General features: G+C 28.8%; 1 protein-coding gene across 6 annotated transcripts in view; it reads left to right on the forward strand.

Annotated features, from left to right (window-relative positions):
- Window positions 1–17,998, forward strand: part of LOC107436818 (dietary and metabolic glutamate transporter) — a 39,769-nt gene that overhangs the window by 8,227 nt on the left and 13,544 nt on the right. For 4 of the 6 annotated variants that reach the window (XM_087150254.1, XM_071181425.1, XM_016048631.4 and 1 more), the window contains 3 exons: window positions 4,075–4,185; window positions 12,453–12,652; window positions 16,927–17,172. In XM_087150254.1, coding sequence (XP_087006380.1) covers window positions 4,119–4,185; window positions 12,453–12,652; window positions 16,927–17,172 — 513 coding nt within the window. In that variant the 5' untranslated portion in view covers window positions 4,075–4,118. Of the gene's footprint in view, window positions 1–2,241; window positions 2,473–4,074; window positions 4,186–12,452; window positions 12,653–16,926; window positions 17,173–17,998 lie in introns of those variants that run through there. The other 2 variants (XM_043046823.3, XM_043046826.3) reach the window with 2 other exon arrangements.

The following is a 17,998-nucleotide window of genomic DNA, read 5'->3' on the forward strand; positions in this document are numbered from 1 at the left end:
GTTGCTTTAAAGATCAGAAAAAGCGATTTCTCATAAACTAATGAACCGATCTGAGTGAAATATTGATCTCTCTTATTCATTCTTGTTCCCAGTAGCCATATTTCAGGATACCATTAGTTGTAAAGAAGATTATTAAGGAAAAAGATCGAACTGAACCCTCGCTTATATTCATAAAAGTAATAGGGCAAAAAAGATGAATTCCATGCAATAGCATTAAGTGCAATTATGCTTTTAAAGTTATTGCATAAAAAGTAAGTCAGTGTCTTAACGTTAAGAAGATGTAATTTCCATTGTCAATAGAATCAAAAATTGTTTTGTGGAATTCTTTAAATTTTTTAATGATATTACGCTGGAATCTATTAAGAGTGATTGGATCTTATCATTATAAAGCCTAATTTTTTTAAAATGCTCTTAATGTTTATAACTGATTAAAGTGCTTGGGTTGAAAGTATATTCAAAATGTCTAATGTTAAGGAATTAAACTTAAGCGTAATGACCACTTTTAATACACCTATTTTCAGATTTCTTGTTAAAAAGACGATCTCTCTAAGTTAAAAGAAATTCAAAATGCCTTCAGTTAGGGAATTAGACTGTGTACAGCGTGTCCCGTAATGACCACTTTTAAAATACATATTTTCAGAATTTTTGTCAAAAAAGAAGTTACTTTTAAGTTAATATTCAAAATGTTTCCCGTTAGCGAATTAGACTTTTTACAGAATGTTTCGTAATGACCGCTTTTAATATACATATTTTCAGAATTTTTGTCAAAAAATGTTCTCTCAAGTTAAAAGAAATTCAAAATGTCCTCAATTAGAGAATTAGACTGCATACAGATTGTTTCGTAATGACCGCTTTTAATATACATATTTTCAGAATTTTTGTCAAAAAATGTCCTTTCAAGTTAAATGAAATTCAAAATGTCCTCAATTAGGGAATTCGACTTTATACAGATTGTTTCATAAGGACCTCTTTTAATAAGCATTTTTTCAGAATTTTTGTCAAAAAATGTCCTTTCAAGTCAAATGAAATTAAAAATGTCCTCAATTAGGGAATTAGACTGTATACAGATTGTTTCGTAAGGACCGCTTTTAATATACATATTTTCAGAATTTTTGTCAAAAAATGTCCTCTCAAGTTAAATGAAATTCAAAATGCCCTCAAATAGGGAATTAGATTGTACACAGATTGTTTCGTAAGGGCCGCTTTTAATGTACATTCTTTTAGAATTCTGGTCTAAAAAGAAGCTCGTTTCTAGTTGAAATGGAATTTAAAATATCTTAAGTTAGGAAGTTAAACTGTATATAGAGTGTTCCGTAATGACCACTTTTAATATACACATTTTCAGAATGTCTTAAGTTAGGGAATTATACTTCATTCAGAATGTTCGGTAATGACCTCTTAAATATACACATTCTTAGAATTTTGAGGAAAATGGATCTTCCCAAGTTTAATGAAATTCAAAACATCCTAAGTTAGGGAATTAGAGAGTATACAGAGTTTTCTGCAATGACCACTTTTAATATACACATTTTTAAAAACTTTGTCAAAAATGAAATTCCTTCCAAGCTTTTAATGTTAGGAAATTTGACTTTATTCAAAATGTTCCGCAATAACCATTCTTACTATACATCTTTCGCGAATCCTTGTCAAAAATGAAGCCAAAAAAACTTCTACGTTAGGAGTTTCACATTATCATTAAAGGGAGAAAAAGCACAATCGAAATCTATATAGTTTCTGCTTAGGAAAATTAAGTTGTAAAAATAACGATTGTTTGATTTCCGGGGAAACAGATTTGAAAGACGATAATTAAAACCTACTCCGACTTTCACCAAGCATTTAAACAAGCTTTGATGCTTACAATTCAATCTTCTTCAGTAGTAATTCATGAGAATTTAATATATTTTGAGTTTTTTCTTCCCTCAAATATTAATTTTCGACTCATTAATGTCTATACTTTGCTTACTTCAATTTTAATAAGGATTCTGAATAAATTATATGAAGCATTATACGCAATATGCAAAGCACTAAAAAAATAAAAAGAATGCAATAAAATAACAATTTTAGTAAACGAAAACGATTTTAAAAGTGGTCTATATCAGTTAGAAACGCTGAGTAACATAAACGTAAAATATTTCAAAATACGAGTATATAAAGAGATACACGTGTATATTTTAAAATAACTATTACATTCGTATTTAAGAATTTCAACATTTAAATGGTCACCTGTTGTAAACATTAAAAGCCAGACTAAAAGCCATTTACTTACACGACTTTCCTTTTATTGATTGATGTTGTAAGATTCCAACACTCAAAGAATCTTGATTAAATTACATTTATTGGCATGCTTCATCAAATTTATTCTTCTGAGTGATTTCTGAGGTATTGTATAAGTAATTATAAATAATTATTAGGAAAATTGTGTAAGTAATTATAAGGAAAATTGTGCAAATAATTATAAGGAAAATTGAATAAGTAAGTAGTAAATATATTTAACCTTTATACAATAAAAAATAATAATTGTTATAATTTTTAAAAATTTCAAATAATGAATTAACCTTAATTGTAATATTAAATATATTTTTTCATATTAGATTAATCTTAATTGCAAGATTTTAAATTTAACATTATTTTTTTATAGAAATTTTTGTAAAAGTGGTAAATTAAGACAAAATGTTTTAAATTGTTCAAAAATAAAAGCAATGGGCGATATATATTCGAGTCTAATGATAAAAATCTGCTTAAAATGGTAATAAACGAATAGAAATTTTGGCATTGAAATTAAAATTTTACTAATTTTTTATGGGAACAAAAATTAAGTTTTCAATCAAAACAGAAAAATTTCAGTAGTTCAATTGAAAATTTTCAATCGCTTTTTTTATTTTTTAAAACACACTTATTTAAAATAGAATATTAAGTAAAAATTACATTATAATTGAATAGATTGCTAGCTGATAATAGATATCAATGATACTCTCACTTTATCGCTTGAAAAAATTTAAAAAACATAAATCAAGCGCGACATAAACACTTAAAAGATTAAAAGAAATTGAAGAAAAGTTGTAAAATAAAATTTTTTACTCATCATTTAATAAAAATAAATTTAATAAAAATGCAAAATATCTATATAATTCAGAACTTCCTCATTTAAAATCAATTCAACTATTAAACATATTTTCTTGTAGTGTTTTTTTCTTTCTGTACTGATATTTTCCTTTTCATTTCCCTCACTTAACTTTTATCAGCGATAAATATTTCATTAATGTCCACTAACACTCTTAAATTTCTGATAAAAAAAAATAATGAACCTCTTGTGTAGTTTATTAATCGTCTTTATAAAGAAATTTATCCCTTTGAAGAGATCAGTTGCAATCATTTTCTTGTAATCATTTTACCTTCAATAAATGTTTCATTTATCATAACATCTTGTAATTTGTGATAATAATAATAAAAAAACTCTTAAATAAGTGATTTATCCTCTTAACAACGAATCATTCATCCTTATAGAAATTCTCATTAATTGTTTTTAATCATTTGCTTTATAATTTATAGTTCCGAGATAAATTCTTCACTTATATTAAAAAACATTTTGTAATTTCTGATAATAATTGATAAAAATAACTTATGAACTTTATAAAGAATCATTTATCCTTTCGAAACACTCAACTTTTTCAGACGGAACGTAGGAAAAAGCTGATTTAAAACATTTGAAAAACACTCTACATGTTGAAAAAATAGCAACAAAAAAAAATAATATCAGGCGTTACTTATTTTATTATTTCCGAATCCAATTTTTACTTCATACTTGTCAGCTTTGATAAAAAAATAAATAAAAAATTAAATAAAGCTACATATTGATCCTTGTTTTGATAATTCTCAAGGGCAGTCCTTTTCTACAGAAATTCTTGGACGGATAGCCTTTCTTTTTCAATCGCATCTTAATGCACTCAGATAAACATAAAACAAAAACAACTAAAACCAAATTTTTTTGTTAGAAATTTTTTGAATAATTTATGTATATAAATGAATTGTTTATTATCAATATCAAATATTTAACATTCGATTTTTTCACCGAAGGATTATTGGTATTAAGAAAAATATTGGAATTTATTTGAGTTGTTATGGAAGCTGTGCAGAAAAAGGATGCTACCCATAGAAATGATTCTAAATGTTTCAAAGAATGTTTTGGTAAGTATTTTTTCACTAATGATGATTAATTTTCATCAATAATTATGATCAAATCAATTCTCAATAATAAATGTATCTTTAAAGATAGTGCGAGTTAATTTAAAGTCGATAGATTAGGTGATAAAAAAAATCGCAAACTCACTCCTTATGTCGTAATCTTTAAAAAATATTTTATATATTAATAGAAAAATCATGAAATTCACTTCAAAATAACTGAAAAGCTAGATTATTTCTTTCTCTGTCTTCGTCGGGAAAAAGTTTAAACATTACTAAATTTTTGGAATGTAAAATAATTAAAAAATGAAATTTTAATGATTCATCACGAAATACATTCTTATGGAATCGATTCCAAATCAAATGTAAAAAGGAATTAATTCGCAAATGATTTTTCTCTTTGATTGCTTATGATCATTAGCACTTATTAAGATTTATTATGTAATCAGTATTCAATTTCAGAAATGTTTTTAAAGCTCATACTTCTTAAAAATGCTAGATCAAATTATGATATAACTTTGAGTGCATCATCCGTAAATTCCATTTTACTGCAAAATCCATATTTTCCGTAAAATATTTTACTCTACTTTTTATAGTAATATTCATTTAATTCGAGTGACTCAGTTATTTTAAAGTAATTATTACTGTAAAAAGTACGGTATATCAGATATTTACAGTATGGATTTTTACCGTATGGTACCGTACAGTATAGTACAATTCCTCGATTATATTTTGTAAGTTGATATTACTTAAAGTGACATCAACTAAAAAAATCTTGCTGATATAAAAAATTTTTTCGAAAGAATTAAAATGTTTTTAAAAGTTTAAGGCGCATTTCAAAATCTGAAACACTATCGAATAATAAGATTTACATTATTCATTACAAGTAGAATCGATTTTGGAATAAATATAAATTTAACTAGCAATTTTCTTTTAATATTTATGAGTATTGATAATTGTCTCGTATTCATTATTATGATTGTAATCAATAAAAGTGTCTTGAATGATTTAAAATTGGCTTTAATAAAAACTTAGGTTAGTTTACTTTTTTTTAATCTTATTCTATACGATATTTTATTTCCTCAATAATGCCTTTTAATGCCATTTAGCATAATTATATTTGAAATTGGGTAGTCTTCGGTCCAACTATTTCGTTCTCGTTGCCGTTCCTGTCCCTTATCGTTTAATTATTATTCCAATTCGTTTTTTTTTTTTTAAATTTAATTTTTTTTTTATAACCGTCGTTGAACAGCCGACCCAATTTCGGGTTTACGACTACTAATGTTCAACTCCGCAGCCTTGTAATTTTTGAGCTAATCCAGAAGACAAGGAAACTCCTGGATCAGTACCCCCAGAAGTATTGATTTGTTATGGGAACATGGAGGACTTGGTGACTCGACAAATTTAGCGTGCATCAGTCACCAGTTACTTCATGGGGAGTCTTTGGCCGGCGGGGATCGAACCCACGAACTCTTGGACATGGGACTTGGACATTAGAATCATTTAGCATGATGCACTTGAGAGCAAAACTGTCCACAATCGACCAAATTTCTCCGGTACTTATTCCTTTTGGTACACATTAAAAAAGCCTTTATTACCACAGTGCCTGCAGTAGTACATATAAAGTATATTTGGTACCCATTAAAGAAAGTACCCATTACCGTAATACCAGTCGTACTAATTAGAAAAATTAATCATACATCATTAGCGACAATAATATTTTGGCAGTTCTTTTTACAGTTGCGCTCAAGTAATCAGTACTTTTTCTTCATTAACTTCACTCTTTTATACTTCAGTATGAATAACTTTCTCTTTACTTCAATTACCGTTAATTTTAATGTATTTAATTTTATAAAAACACATTTGGAAATCACAACTATAAGCATAATAAACACGTGATTTCAGATAACTTTAGGAATACTAATTCGGCGACGTAGTCACGCTATTTGCATTGATTATTATTGAGCTTGTAAAGAATATTTAGTCATTCAAAAAGGTGCAATAAACTCCCATACAGAATCGCTTACAGTTGAAGTTACAACAATGGCTGATGCTAAACCAATACCAAAAATTCATTTTTCAAATATCTCTCTTGAATCAACAAATTGAAATTTGTAAGTGATTTTTAGAATCGGGGGCTAAAATTGCCCCCGATTTTAAAAATCGCTTGCAGTCAATATCCGAATTTCAGTACCCTAGCTCATAAGATTCTGGAATTATAAGAAATTCTGATCAGCGTTTCAATACTAGGACAGACAAAAATATCGATTAAACACAAAAGCTGGGAAAAAAGAATACCCCGAAACGGCAAGTAAACAAAACGTTAACGGGACCCTTCTTCGTAATGCAAAATACAAAAATAACTATCAAATAATGAAAAGTTAATAATTTATCGCAAATTATTCTCAACAAATGTAATTTTAGACCAAATATCAACAGCTGCAGTAGCAAGTAATTTATTTTTCAGTTTAATCATTATTTATAATCAGCTTTCATCTATAATTAAGTTGCAGTCAATTATCTTAGAATAGTTCTTATCGATTACAGACGTTACTTTTAACACTATTTATAGATAATACTTTTGAAATATTATAGAAATGCTTTAGGGAATATAAGTCCCTCTTGCAAGTGAGAAAAAAGCATCTATCAAAATTGCTATATTTATATAGTAAACACAATTCTGGTAATAAAAAGAAAAAAACCATAATAATTTTGATAATTAAACCAAAATTTATGGTGTTTAAACCATTCGTTAGGCAGTTTTTTCTGTTCTTTATGGTAACCTTTTACCGAAAATTCTGGTTTTCTAAATTATAGTTCTTAATGCCAAGTATTTAGTAAATATACAAAATTGAAAAGTAAATTTAACCGAATAAATGGTTTTCATTTCGTTTACACATGTTTAGCGCCATGCTTTAAACTAAAGTGTCACTATAAGATTACAAAAAAAAAGAAGGAAAAAAATGTTCTTCAGATCTATCGCTCATTTTACCATTTATTTGGCAATTTTTTTGTAAATATACAAAATTGAAAAGTAAATTTAACCGAATAAATGGTTTTCATTTCGTTTACACATGTTTAGCGCCATGCTTTAAACTAAAGTATCACTATAAGATTACAAAAAAAGAAGGGAAAAAAATGTTCTTCAGATCTATCGCTCATTTTACCATTTATTTGGCAATTTTAATAGTTTGAAGTGTATGTCTTTTACCAAATAAAAAATTATTATCTGTTTATACTTTATTTGAAATGGTGGTTTACTTATTTAATGGTGGTTGATAGAAGTTAGGTTGTGGTCAATTATGTATTTTCTTAATCTATTTCTTAATTATAACATAAGGAAAATAAGCCTAAATAATGTTCCTAAGATTTTTTGAAAATACTAAACTCATGTAGATGATGCTATCGCGTCTGCTTTATGCATCTTTCATGGAATGGATTTATTTGTTTATTCATATACATATGAGGGTTTCTTTGCAAATTTTTTGAATGTCTTAAAAAGTCCTTTCAATTTGAAAAAAACGGATAGCACAAGCTTGAGAAAATACTACGTGAATATACAGATTGTGTAATAGCGGGATTCAACCCCACTACATCCACTCTTTAGTGTAGTTAGCGGAACGGCGATACCACACGGCGAGATAGACCCCTAAGATTTATTGAAAGTAAATAAGCCAAACTTGGAAATCATCACACAAGCCTGAATTTGTATATCAAATTTTACAGCATATACTGCCAAAAAGCATGATAAAAAAGTATATATTTTTGTCAAATATACCAAACGTTTCCGTACTTTTTGGCGTTCCCATTAATTAAGAAAACATGATAAATTTTTCCATATTCTGGTAGTTTTGATTATATTTTTTCTCAGTCTGAAAATTATGAAAATTATTGAAAGACTTCGCTACCTTTTAAACCCTATGGTCTTTTGAATCCTTCAAAGAATCGTAAAACAACGTGTTTAACTATGTTCGTATTCAATGCAGACTAATTTTCATAAAATTATGAACTATGGTCATTTTTCATAGTTAAAATTTATGCTATTTTATATGTTGTAAAGCAAAATATCTTGTGTATCAAATCTTTCAATGCTTAACGTATAAGTTTTGTAAAATTATTTACCACGATATACAAATTTCCATAACAGGTCTTGATCTCCATTTATTGCTTCTACAATTTGGGCTGAAATATTCATTAAAAATTTGAGCAAAATCGGATTTCTGACATATTCTCTAAACCTTGATATTGTTTTTATATTTATTTATTTATCTTTTTTTATTGCGAAACAAATTTGTAAACAACATCCGATAAATAAAAACAACGATTTATCTTTACATACATCTTTCCTACGATTTATCTTTAAATAGAATTCAGATCTAAATAAATGTCCCTGTAATGAAAAATTTTCGAAAGTCATGATGAGTGACAGATACAATCAAAGGTATCAAGAATTTATAATAGCGCCTACAAATATAACGTTCTTCAATATATCGGTTGTTAGTTATCACTGTCACATTAACTTTTTTTTAAAAAAAATCATCAAAAATATAACTGCCAAAATAGCATTTAAAAAAAATAGTTTAGTAGAGTAGATTGTAAAAAAACTTTTCCTTGAAAATTCAAAAATTTAAGCTATCTTTATAGATTTGCTATCCAAGATTCAGCAAACTTAACATGTTTTAAAAATATATATTAGTTCTAATAGAAAAATTGACTAAAGTTTATGAGTTTTTTTAAAGATAAATTTTGCGTTAATCTTTTAAACAAAATACTTTATATTTAAAAATTGAAAATTTTCTTAAGAGCAATTTGCTTTGACAAAAGTTTAAAAGAATAATAATACTAATATAATGCTAAGTTAGGTTTCCCGCAAAGATCCTTAATTGAGGCATTTTAATTTTAGCAAATTTTTGTAATCCAATGAATTCTTTCTACAACTACTAAGTTTAAGACTGCATGATCATAGTCTTATTTCTTTCAATGGTTCTTAAGTTGATCCTCAAATAATTTTAGAAACAATGTGCTTTAAGTTCTTCTTTATTTTATTTTTGCAATAATTTAAAATCTCTTAAATGACTCACATGAGACACCAATTTTTTTTTTTTTTTTTTGTATTTATGTTTCAATTGTGTGGCTGGATAGAGCAGTTAGTTTGTCGTCGGCCTTCTGAGCCCAAGTCTGCGGGTTCGATCCCCGGTCCAGACACCGGATTTTCGAGATGCAAAAAATCCTCAGCGGCCATGTCGTATGATTATGCGGCATGTAAAAGATCCCCGGAGTGCCTTATTGGCTCTTGGCATTTCCGGCAAAACTAAATTCCTAGTGCACTTTAGCATCCAAATAGAGTCTCGGTGCTGCCATCTAGTGTGGCAGAAACTAGACGTCCAAATTAACATCGCCAACGGTATCTCACCCATTGTGGTGGTTCTGAAAAAGTGGATACCTCCTCTGGAGAACGCACTAGGTCTGCTCATCGGCAAGACCGATTGTGCAGTTCATTGAAAATAAAAATAAAAATGTTTGAATTGTTTACATAAATGAAAGATAAATACATTACATATACGGAAGGGTATGAGAAATTATATGGAAGGGTGAAAATATTACGGAAGGGTATGAGAAATTGACTTAATATAAAACGAATATTGCTATTTAATTATAACGTATTGCAAAAATTTTAATGTTATTGAAATGATAAATATCTAAATTTTCTTTTAGAAGGTTCGAAATTGAAAATCGGATCTGAAATAAGATTATATATAAGGTTCTATTTTCTATTTTATGTAATTTCACGTTTTGCTTTTCAGTAATTGAACTGTGACTCGTTTTGTTATATTTTTCATTGACAACAATCGATTGTCTGTAAAATTTCTCATTGCATTAAATAAATCATACTACGTTATAATTAAATATTAATAACTTGCTTCCCTTCTTTTAACGTGGCTTTATTTAGTATACTTTTTTATTTTAAAAGCCTCTATTTTATTAAAAAGAGAAAATGACCAACAAGCTAATATTTATTGCACAGTTTACTTCCATGACAGTAAAAACTTATATTTATGCGAGTAATTTTTTTAAAATCGCATTTATAATGCAACTAATTAAATTACGTGTTTTAAATATAACTTTTTATCTCTCCGTAAATCGCATCTGTCATGCGGAGAAATACTTTCTATTTATAATTTACCTCAATATAGTAGTTCACGCAATCACTTGATCTCTGGTAAAATTGATTGTTATTTCTCTAAGAAACATGAATAATATTTCTCTAAAAGCATAAAAAGGAATATTGTTAATATTATAAACTGTTTATGGATAGTTTTTTGAAAGCTACATGTTTATAATCGCAACCGAGTTTCGAACTGTTTTTTTTTTCTTTTTTGTCATCGCGTTAATTAAAAAAAAGAGAAAAAAACCTCACTGAAATTTGATGTTAGCTTTTTTAATTTCATTTCGTTGCACTTAGCAGAATTTATCATTAATTTTTCCGCTATAGATTTATATTAAACAAATTCTATTAAATCTACACTTTCATTTATTAATAAAAATTTATCAAGCATAATTATTGTTATTTTATGAAAACAAGATTCATTTTAATTTTTCTTTAAACGCGAGTATAAAATATCCTTTGACACAAAAAACTGTTTAAGTTTCTGGTTATCATATGAGATATGATTATTGATTTTAATTAACTACCAATAAATTTGATCATTAGTACAGTGTGTCCGTAAATTCATCTAACACTTTTGACCGGTTCACTGGTCAAAAGTGAACCTTGATCACCAATTATCATTAAAACACTACGAACAATGTAGGAAAAAATACACCTAAAAATTAAGCAATGTTTGTGTGATATTTAGTTTTGAAGACAATATTTACTGCTACAATATAAACTGCTTAACTTCAATAATTATCGTAACAACAGTTATATTGTGAGCAAATGATATGAATTTCTGCATATTAATATATCTATCTGTAAGAAACTAACCATAATGAACAGAAAATCAAAAGATATCAATTTTTATTATTTTTTACTTTGAGTTCGCATTATCTAAAAACAAAATCTTAGCACTACAAAAAAAAATGGTTCGTATCGTTTTGATTACTTTTAAAAAAAAAATATTTTAATGATGACAAATGGTATCTGCCAGAGTACGAATATACGAAGGTTAGGAACACTGATATAAATCCTTGATATATTTAATTCAGTTAGACATTCTATAAAACAATCAAGGAATTCTCCAAATGTGTAGTCTAGCTGGATATTTATTTAGACTGAGTTCTCCTTCGAGTGTGAAATATTAGCCGGAAATAAATACTGAAGTAATAACGTCAGCGTTGTTTTTATTTATCAAGAGTTGTTTACTTTTTCTACCAACAGAAAAAAAAATTATGTAAAAAAGGAAGAAATGAAAACAAGTACCAAGGTTTGTAAAGTGTTATATTATCTCGTTCGGTTCAACGGTTCAAGTTCGTCTAATTTTTTTATTGAATACTTTGGCCCACATTTGATGAGAAATAAACGGAGTTTTATCTGAGACCTTCAAAAAAATTTAGGACCGTGAATTTCTTTCCTGTTTTTGTAGTAAATAATTAAAAAAAAAGAATCTATTTACCATTGAAAGAGGCATATTTTCTTTCTAATATACGTTTTTTTCTAATACACACTATTGCACACAATCTAATTTGTGATTTAAACCAACTTACAATCTACCGGTCTACTTGCAATTCTAGAATTTTTAGACATATTTTATTTCTTTAGATGGTTTTAAAATTTTATTTAGAGTTATAAATTTTTTATAACGATGTAAAAAGGAAAATAAAGGAAATTCGAAACAACCACATACCGTAAATCAAATAGGCAAACACTTTCTCGATAGTTTTATCATGATACATTGGAGCTGGCATTAAAAACATTTATTCGGTTAAATTTACTTTCCTGTCATGTCATTAGAACAGTCCAGTACTCTGGTAAACCGTTTCCATGAGAACGAAACATTACCAAAGAATGGTTTAAATACCGCATATTTTTTTAACCCAAAATTATAGTTTCTTAGATCAGAAACATCATTATTATACAGTACAATAATTTTACCCGAATTTTTTTTCTCCGTGTCATAATTGCATTTTATACTTTTCGTTTTTTTCTATGTCCAAAGAAGGGTGAATAAAAGGACTTACAATATTGTATTTCCAACAAATATTTTGCTATTTTTGTATACTATTTACTTTTGCTTCTCATGAGTAATTAATTGTGTTTTTCTTTTTTCTTTTAGGATACTACATTCCTAAACGTTTCATTTTTGTATTCCTTGGTTTCTTGGCAACTACCTTATCAATATCATTAAACACAAATCTAAGTCTAGCCATTGTAGCAATGGTGGATCGATCGAATGAATCCAGTGTTCAAATTCAGACGTCAAATGAGTGCCTTCCTAAAGAAATCTCTTTTTCCAATATTTCTCTAAACTCAAAAGTGAGACCAGAGTTTTAATATAATAGATATAATATTAAGTCTAAGATCAACTCTTATGTCCAACAAGGTATCCCTTAAAATTCGTTATCTCCATCTTAAGTTCGAACAAAATGAGCATAGTTATGAAACGGGTATATATGTGGGGTAAATTGGCTATGGGCTACAATATTATGGTGCGTTCTGGTTGAAAACTGCAAGAACTAGCCTTTCTATATAAAAAACGGTATGAGATATTCGAAAAAGTCAATTACAAAGTTATAGAGCATGATTGGTTTATTATGAATAGATTCCATGTGATGGGCACTCTACAGCAGAATCACCACCAGCTCCCTATATTAAACCAAAAAAATGGCTAAAAAATAAATAGAGAATAAGAAATGTGCAAAACAAGTGTTTATTATTATAATGTAAAGTATATTACTACATTTCCTGAACTGTTACGAATTCAGTAAATGACATTTTAAGTCAAAACAGTTAGCATAAAACATGACACTTTGCTACTGAAATGCTGAATTATGACTGTTACTTGGAATTAGAAACACCGTCATCACGAGGCAAAAAAAAAATTTAACTGGACGATTGTAAAAAGCAATCACTTGGCTAATTGTAACTGCGAATTCACGTGCATAACACTTTTTATTTTCACATGAACGATATAAGAGTGGGAACCATTAAACTTAGTTCAGGCTGGCTTTTAGAAGCCCAATGAATTTGAATCCAAGCCCATCCAAGCACGAGATATATGGAATTACTTAGAGCCCATATCCACCCAAGCCTAAATATGTGTCGGATAAAGGCCATATTTTGCGGCCTTGCCACCCAAAAAGAAGAAGAAGAAACTAATGCTAAATAAAAGTTATTTGACAGTTAGTTAAGTTGCCCAAAGCAGAACATCGAAAAGACGTAAGAGAACACTGTAATTTTTTATTTCTTATAAATTTTACAGTTTTATTATTGAACCAAACGTTTGTTTAAAGGTTTATAAAAATTGTATCATGAGTTAGAGCCGGATACCTTTTTTCAGTAAACGAGTCAGAGTTTGGAAAGAACCTATCTCATCTCTATTTCACACACGAGGAATGAAAATTTTTCTACAGCCAAAAATGATTTCATTCAAAACCATAACATGGACAATTTTCATTTATTTTAAACAACGTATAAATAATCATTTTACATCGAGCAAATGATTAAGTACGATTAAAATCTAATCACTATTATACTTAATTCTTAATCAAAATTTAACCTGATCAGTTTTCAGTACATTTTATTTATCGGCATTTAATAATGTTAAATAGTTTCAAATGTCAGTTATAGAAGATATAGGGCTGACGTATATTTATAAAACAACGAATTAATTCGCGATGGAACAAACACTAAACAAAATTAATGTAAATCTCACAGTTAAGTGTCAGTTATAAAATTTGGAATTTCTGGTCTGTACTATTTTGTTTTTCAAACCAATATATCACATTGAAAATAATAGGAATGAGACGCTTTTAGACCAAGCCTAGAAGCACTGTCCCGACGTGGGCTCTGGCTCGTTTACTGAGAAAAGGTTTCGGGTTCGGATTAATGTTAATGTGTCACATTCCCTTTTGCATTTTTCTCTTCGCATTTTTTTCAGGTTATTGATTAAAACAAAGGTTTTAATGACTAATTTCCTTGTATAGACATCTAAAGCCAAGTGGCGAGGCTGTAAAATTTGGCCTTAACCCGAAGCATATCTTGTATTAATTAGAGCCTCTTAGTGGACATAGGCTCTAAAGTAATTCTGTGTACCTCGGGCTCAAGTAACATAGGATAAAAACTCTTCTGGCTCGGATCTTTAAAAGCGAGCCTCTCTAAATCACAATAATAAAGATATCAAAATTGTTTAAAAAAATTTTCGTTCACATTTGCGTCATTAGTTATCAAGCTTCAAATACATCATTATACAAAAGAAAAGAAAAAAAAAAAATATATATATATATATATATATATATATATATATATATATATATATATATATATATATATATAGTGAAACCTCCTGTTATGGACACTCCTGCAAAACGGACGCCTCTCAATACGGACATATTTTTAATTCCCCGGGAATCTTCTATGAATAAACCATTACGTACATTCTCCGCAAAGCGGACACTCCCGTAACCGGACGCGGACACTACTTTTTCTTAATAAATTGCTAGCTAAAAAAATGCAACTTTACACCATTTTTAAAGCATGTAAATAAAAATTTTTGCCTTATCCATAACTAAAAATATTGTTAAGCTATTTCACCACCGAAAAATCAATCTGTCTCCTGTCACCTTGCCTTATCTTTGTAAAGAAAGGAGAGAAAATGGTACTGCACTCCTGAAATAATTCTGACATCGGCATCTTTTGATCTTTTCATCTAGACCACACAGGTTATGAGACCCCTCAAGTTGAAATGACTTCTCTCAATGCTTCTTCCCCATTGAAAATTTCTTTAATTTTCTTATCAATTTGAAGACTGTATTTAACACAACTGGGGTAAAAAAAGAGAGCAAAAGTATAATCTTTGAGGTGTTCATATAAATGAAACATTTATTCAGACACTTGATAGCTGATCAGTTGTGAATAATCATCTCCATAGGTCCTCATGACTTACAGGTATGCATTACTTTTTTTTCTGTGAGTCATGGGAGGTTTATTTTGCAAGAAGGTATTAACCATGTTCACTATCAAATGATAAGTAGGTGTAAGGGGATGTGAACCTAATAATTGAAACGGAACGAGGACAGTACGCTCCTATTTGGTATCATATGTCTAACTTGAGTATCCATGCTAATAGGAAAATTATATTTATTTATCTGTAGCTACATCCAGAATTATGTATTAATATCAAACTTCTTTATATATTCTTTTTTTATCTTTCTTGTTGTTTAAATAAATATTCTTGTAGATATTTACGGTATCCTAGTAGATATTATTTAATTATTTCTACATCTTTGAGAATATTCTAAAAACAATTTACGGTGTTAAATTTCGTTATTAGGGTACCCTTCCCGTAAACGGACAACTCTCATAAACGGACAAATTTTTTGGTCCCATGAATGTCCGCTTAACGGAGGTTTCACTATATTATTATTTTATATATATATATATATATATATATATATATATATATATATATATATATATATATATATATATATATATATATATATATATATATATATATTTTTTTTTTTTTTTTTTTTTTTTATATATATATATATATATATTATTCAATAATGTCTCCTACATTATCAAAATGTTAAATACCGAGGATGATGTAATATAAATGCATTTTGAAAACACACAGTAATTAGTCTTTTTTAAAATAATAAAAATATTCCTTTAATAAAAATAGGATTTTTGAATTGCATGTGTTGAAACATACAATTAAAAAAGCACCAACATTTTTAATTTGCTAGTAACGAGTGTCGTAACCTAATTACGATATTATTATATTTTGGAGTGTCTAAATGATTGCGCAATAATTTTTAGATAGTTGAGAAGATATATTTTTAAATTATACAAACGACTGCATGAAATCTGCATAGCCAGATTCCTCATTGGGAGTACATAAAAACTGCCCAAAGAAGCGTTCCTGTACGATCCATAGTTTACGAGAAAAATACGAAAAACAAAGTATGACGTCACTGCCGGTTCCAAGAAGAAACACATTATTGTACATATCAACAGCAGTATACTATGCACAATTTAAAGCAGATGTAAGATTTTAACATTTTAAACATTATCGTCTGGAAAGATATGCAATTACCGTTGTTGATAAGTCCAATAAAGTTTTTTTCGTGCACCGGCAGTGACGTCATACTTTGTTTTTCGTATTTTTCTCGTAAACTATGGATAGTACAGGAACGCTTCTTTGGGCAGTTTTTATGTACTCCCAACGAGGAATCTAGCTGTGCAGAGTTTATGCGGTCGTTTTGGGACACCCTGTATATAAATACGTTTCCTTTTTCTTCTTTGATATCTATAAAACTTCAAACTACGATTTCAGCGCAATTAATATAATTGTTGTGCTTTTCAGCGAAAGGTTTTTCAAATTTAAAACTATAAACTTTTTTGAGAACTACACTTTTTTTCTTATTTGACAAATGTAACTGAAGAACCTGAAGAATATTTTCAAAAATTCTGGTAGCTGAGAAAACACGATTTCAAATTTGACAATTTCAACTTATTTAAAATGTCTTAAAAGCTGACTCATAAAATTTTGCTGAAAGAATAATTATTTGTCCTTTATTCAGTCTTCTAGTAAACAGGGTGAGTTTAAATGGAGTCCAGAAACAGAAGGTATGCTGATTGGCTGTCTGTATTATGGCCAATTAGTTGGCGTTCTTCCTGGCGGCCGGATGGCAGAACTATACGGTGGCAAAAGAACAATTATGGGATTCATACTGCTAGCATCTTTGTGTACTTTTGTAGCCCCTTTTGCAGCACGTGTTTCTATTATATTGTTTGGGGTATGCAGGTTCCTAGTTGGTGTTGGAACGGTGAGTTAAAATATTTGAAGTTTTAGTACTTATTGTAATTTTTTAATAAATATATTGAGTTCTACTTTTTTTTCCCTATAAAACAGCCGAAAAATTAGAATTAATAATATGGTTTTAAGTAGAATTAATAATAATACAATCTCGTAATTTTAACCTATAAAATAAAAAAAGGAATAAAATAGTGTTTAAATGCATTTTAAAGGAACAATTCCGATGTCTAATAGAATAACCGGCTCTTTACAAACAATAATCATCATTTTGTAATGCGTAATGCAAGTTACATAATTCACTTGTATATTTCAATCGGCGTAGCACATTTTAGGCTTATTGAAGTAAGGCAACTAAGCTTTATAAAAATTCGAAAATATATAATTTATTGCTCAACTGACTTTTTTTTCAAGCATTTTACAATACCCTCAAATTGAGCCGCGATGGCTCAAGGGAAAGAGCATTCGCTTTAGAGTGAGCTGAACCGGGATCGATTCTAGCAATGGCTGGTCGATACGAATTCCGCATCCGGCTTGAACCGACCACAGTACTGACGTGAAATATCCTCAGTGGTAGACGGTTAATAGGTTAGAGTCCCCTTGCCGTCCAGCTGACCGTGGGAGGTTCTCGTGGTTTTCCTCTCCATGTAACGCAAATGCGGGTTAGTTCCATGAAAAAGTAATTCACGAAGGTAAATTTCTCCCAATACTTGATCCAGGAGTTTCCTTGTGTTCTGGATTAGGTTCAAAATTGCAAGGTTATGGAGTTGAACATTCGTAGTCGTAAACCCAAAAATTGGGTCGGCTGTTCAACTACTTTCTTTCCTTCCAGACGCGGA

Source organism: Parasteatoda tepidariorum, chromosome 8, assembly GCF_982258835.1.
Source record: "Parasteatoda tepidariorum strain Cologne lab strain chromosome 8, Ptep-v5.0, whole genome shotgun sequence".
In the NCBI taxonomy this organism is placed as follows: Eukaryota; Metazoa; Arthropoda; class Arachnida; order Araneae; family Theridiidae; genus Parasteatoda; species Parasteatoda tepidariorum.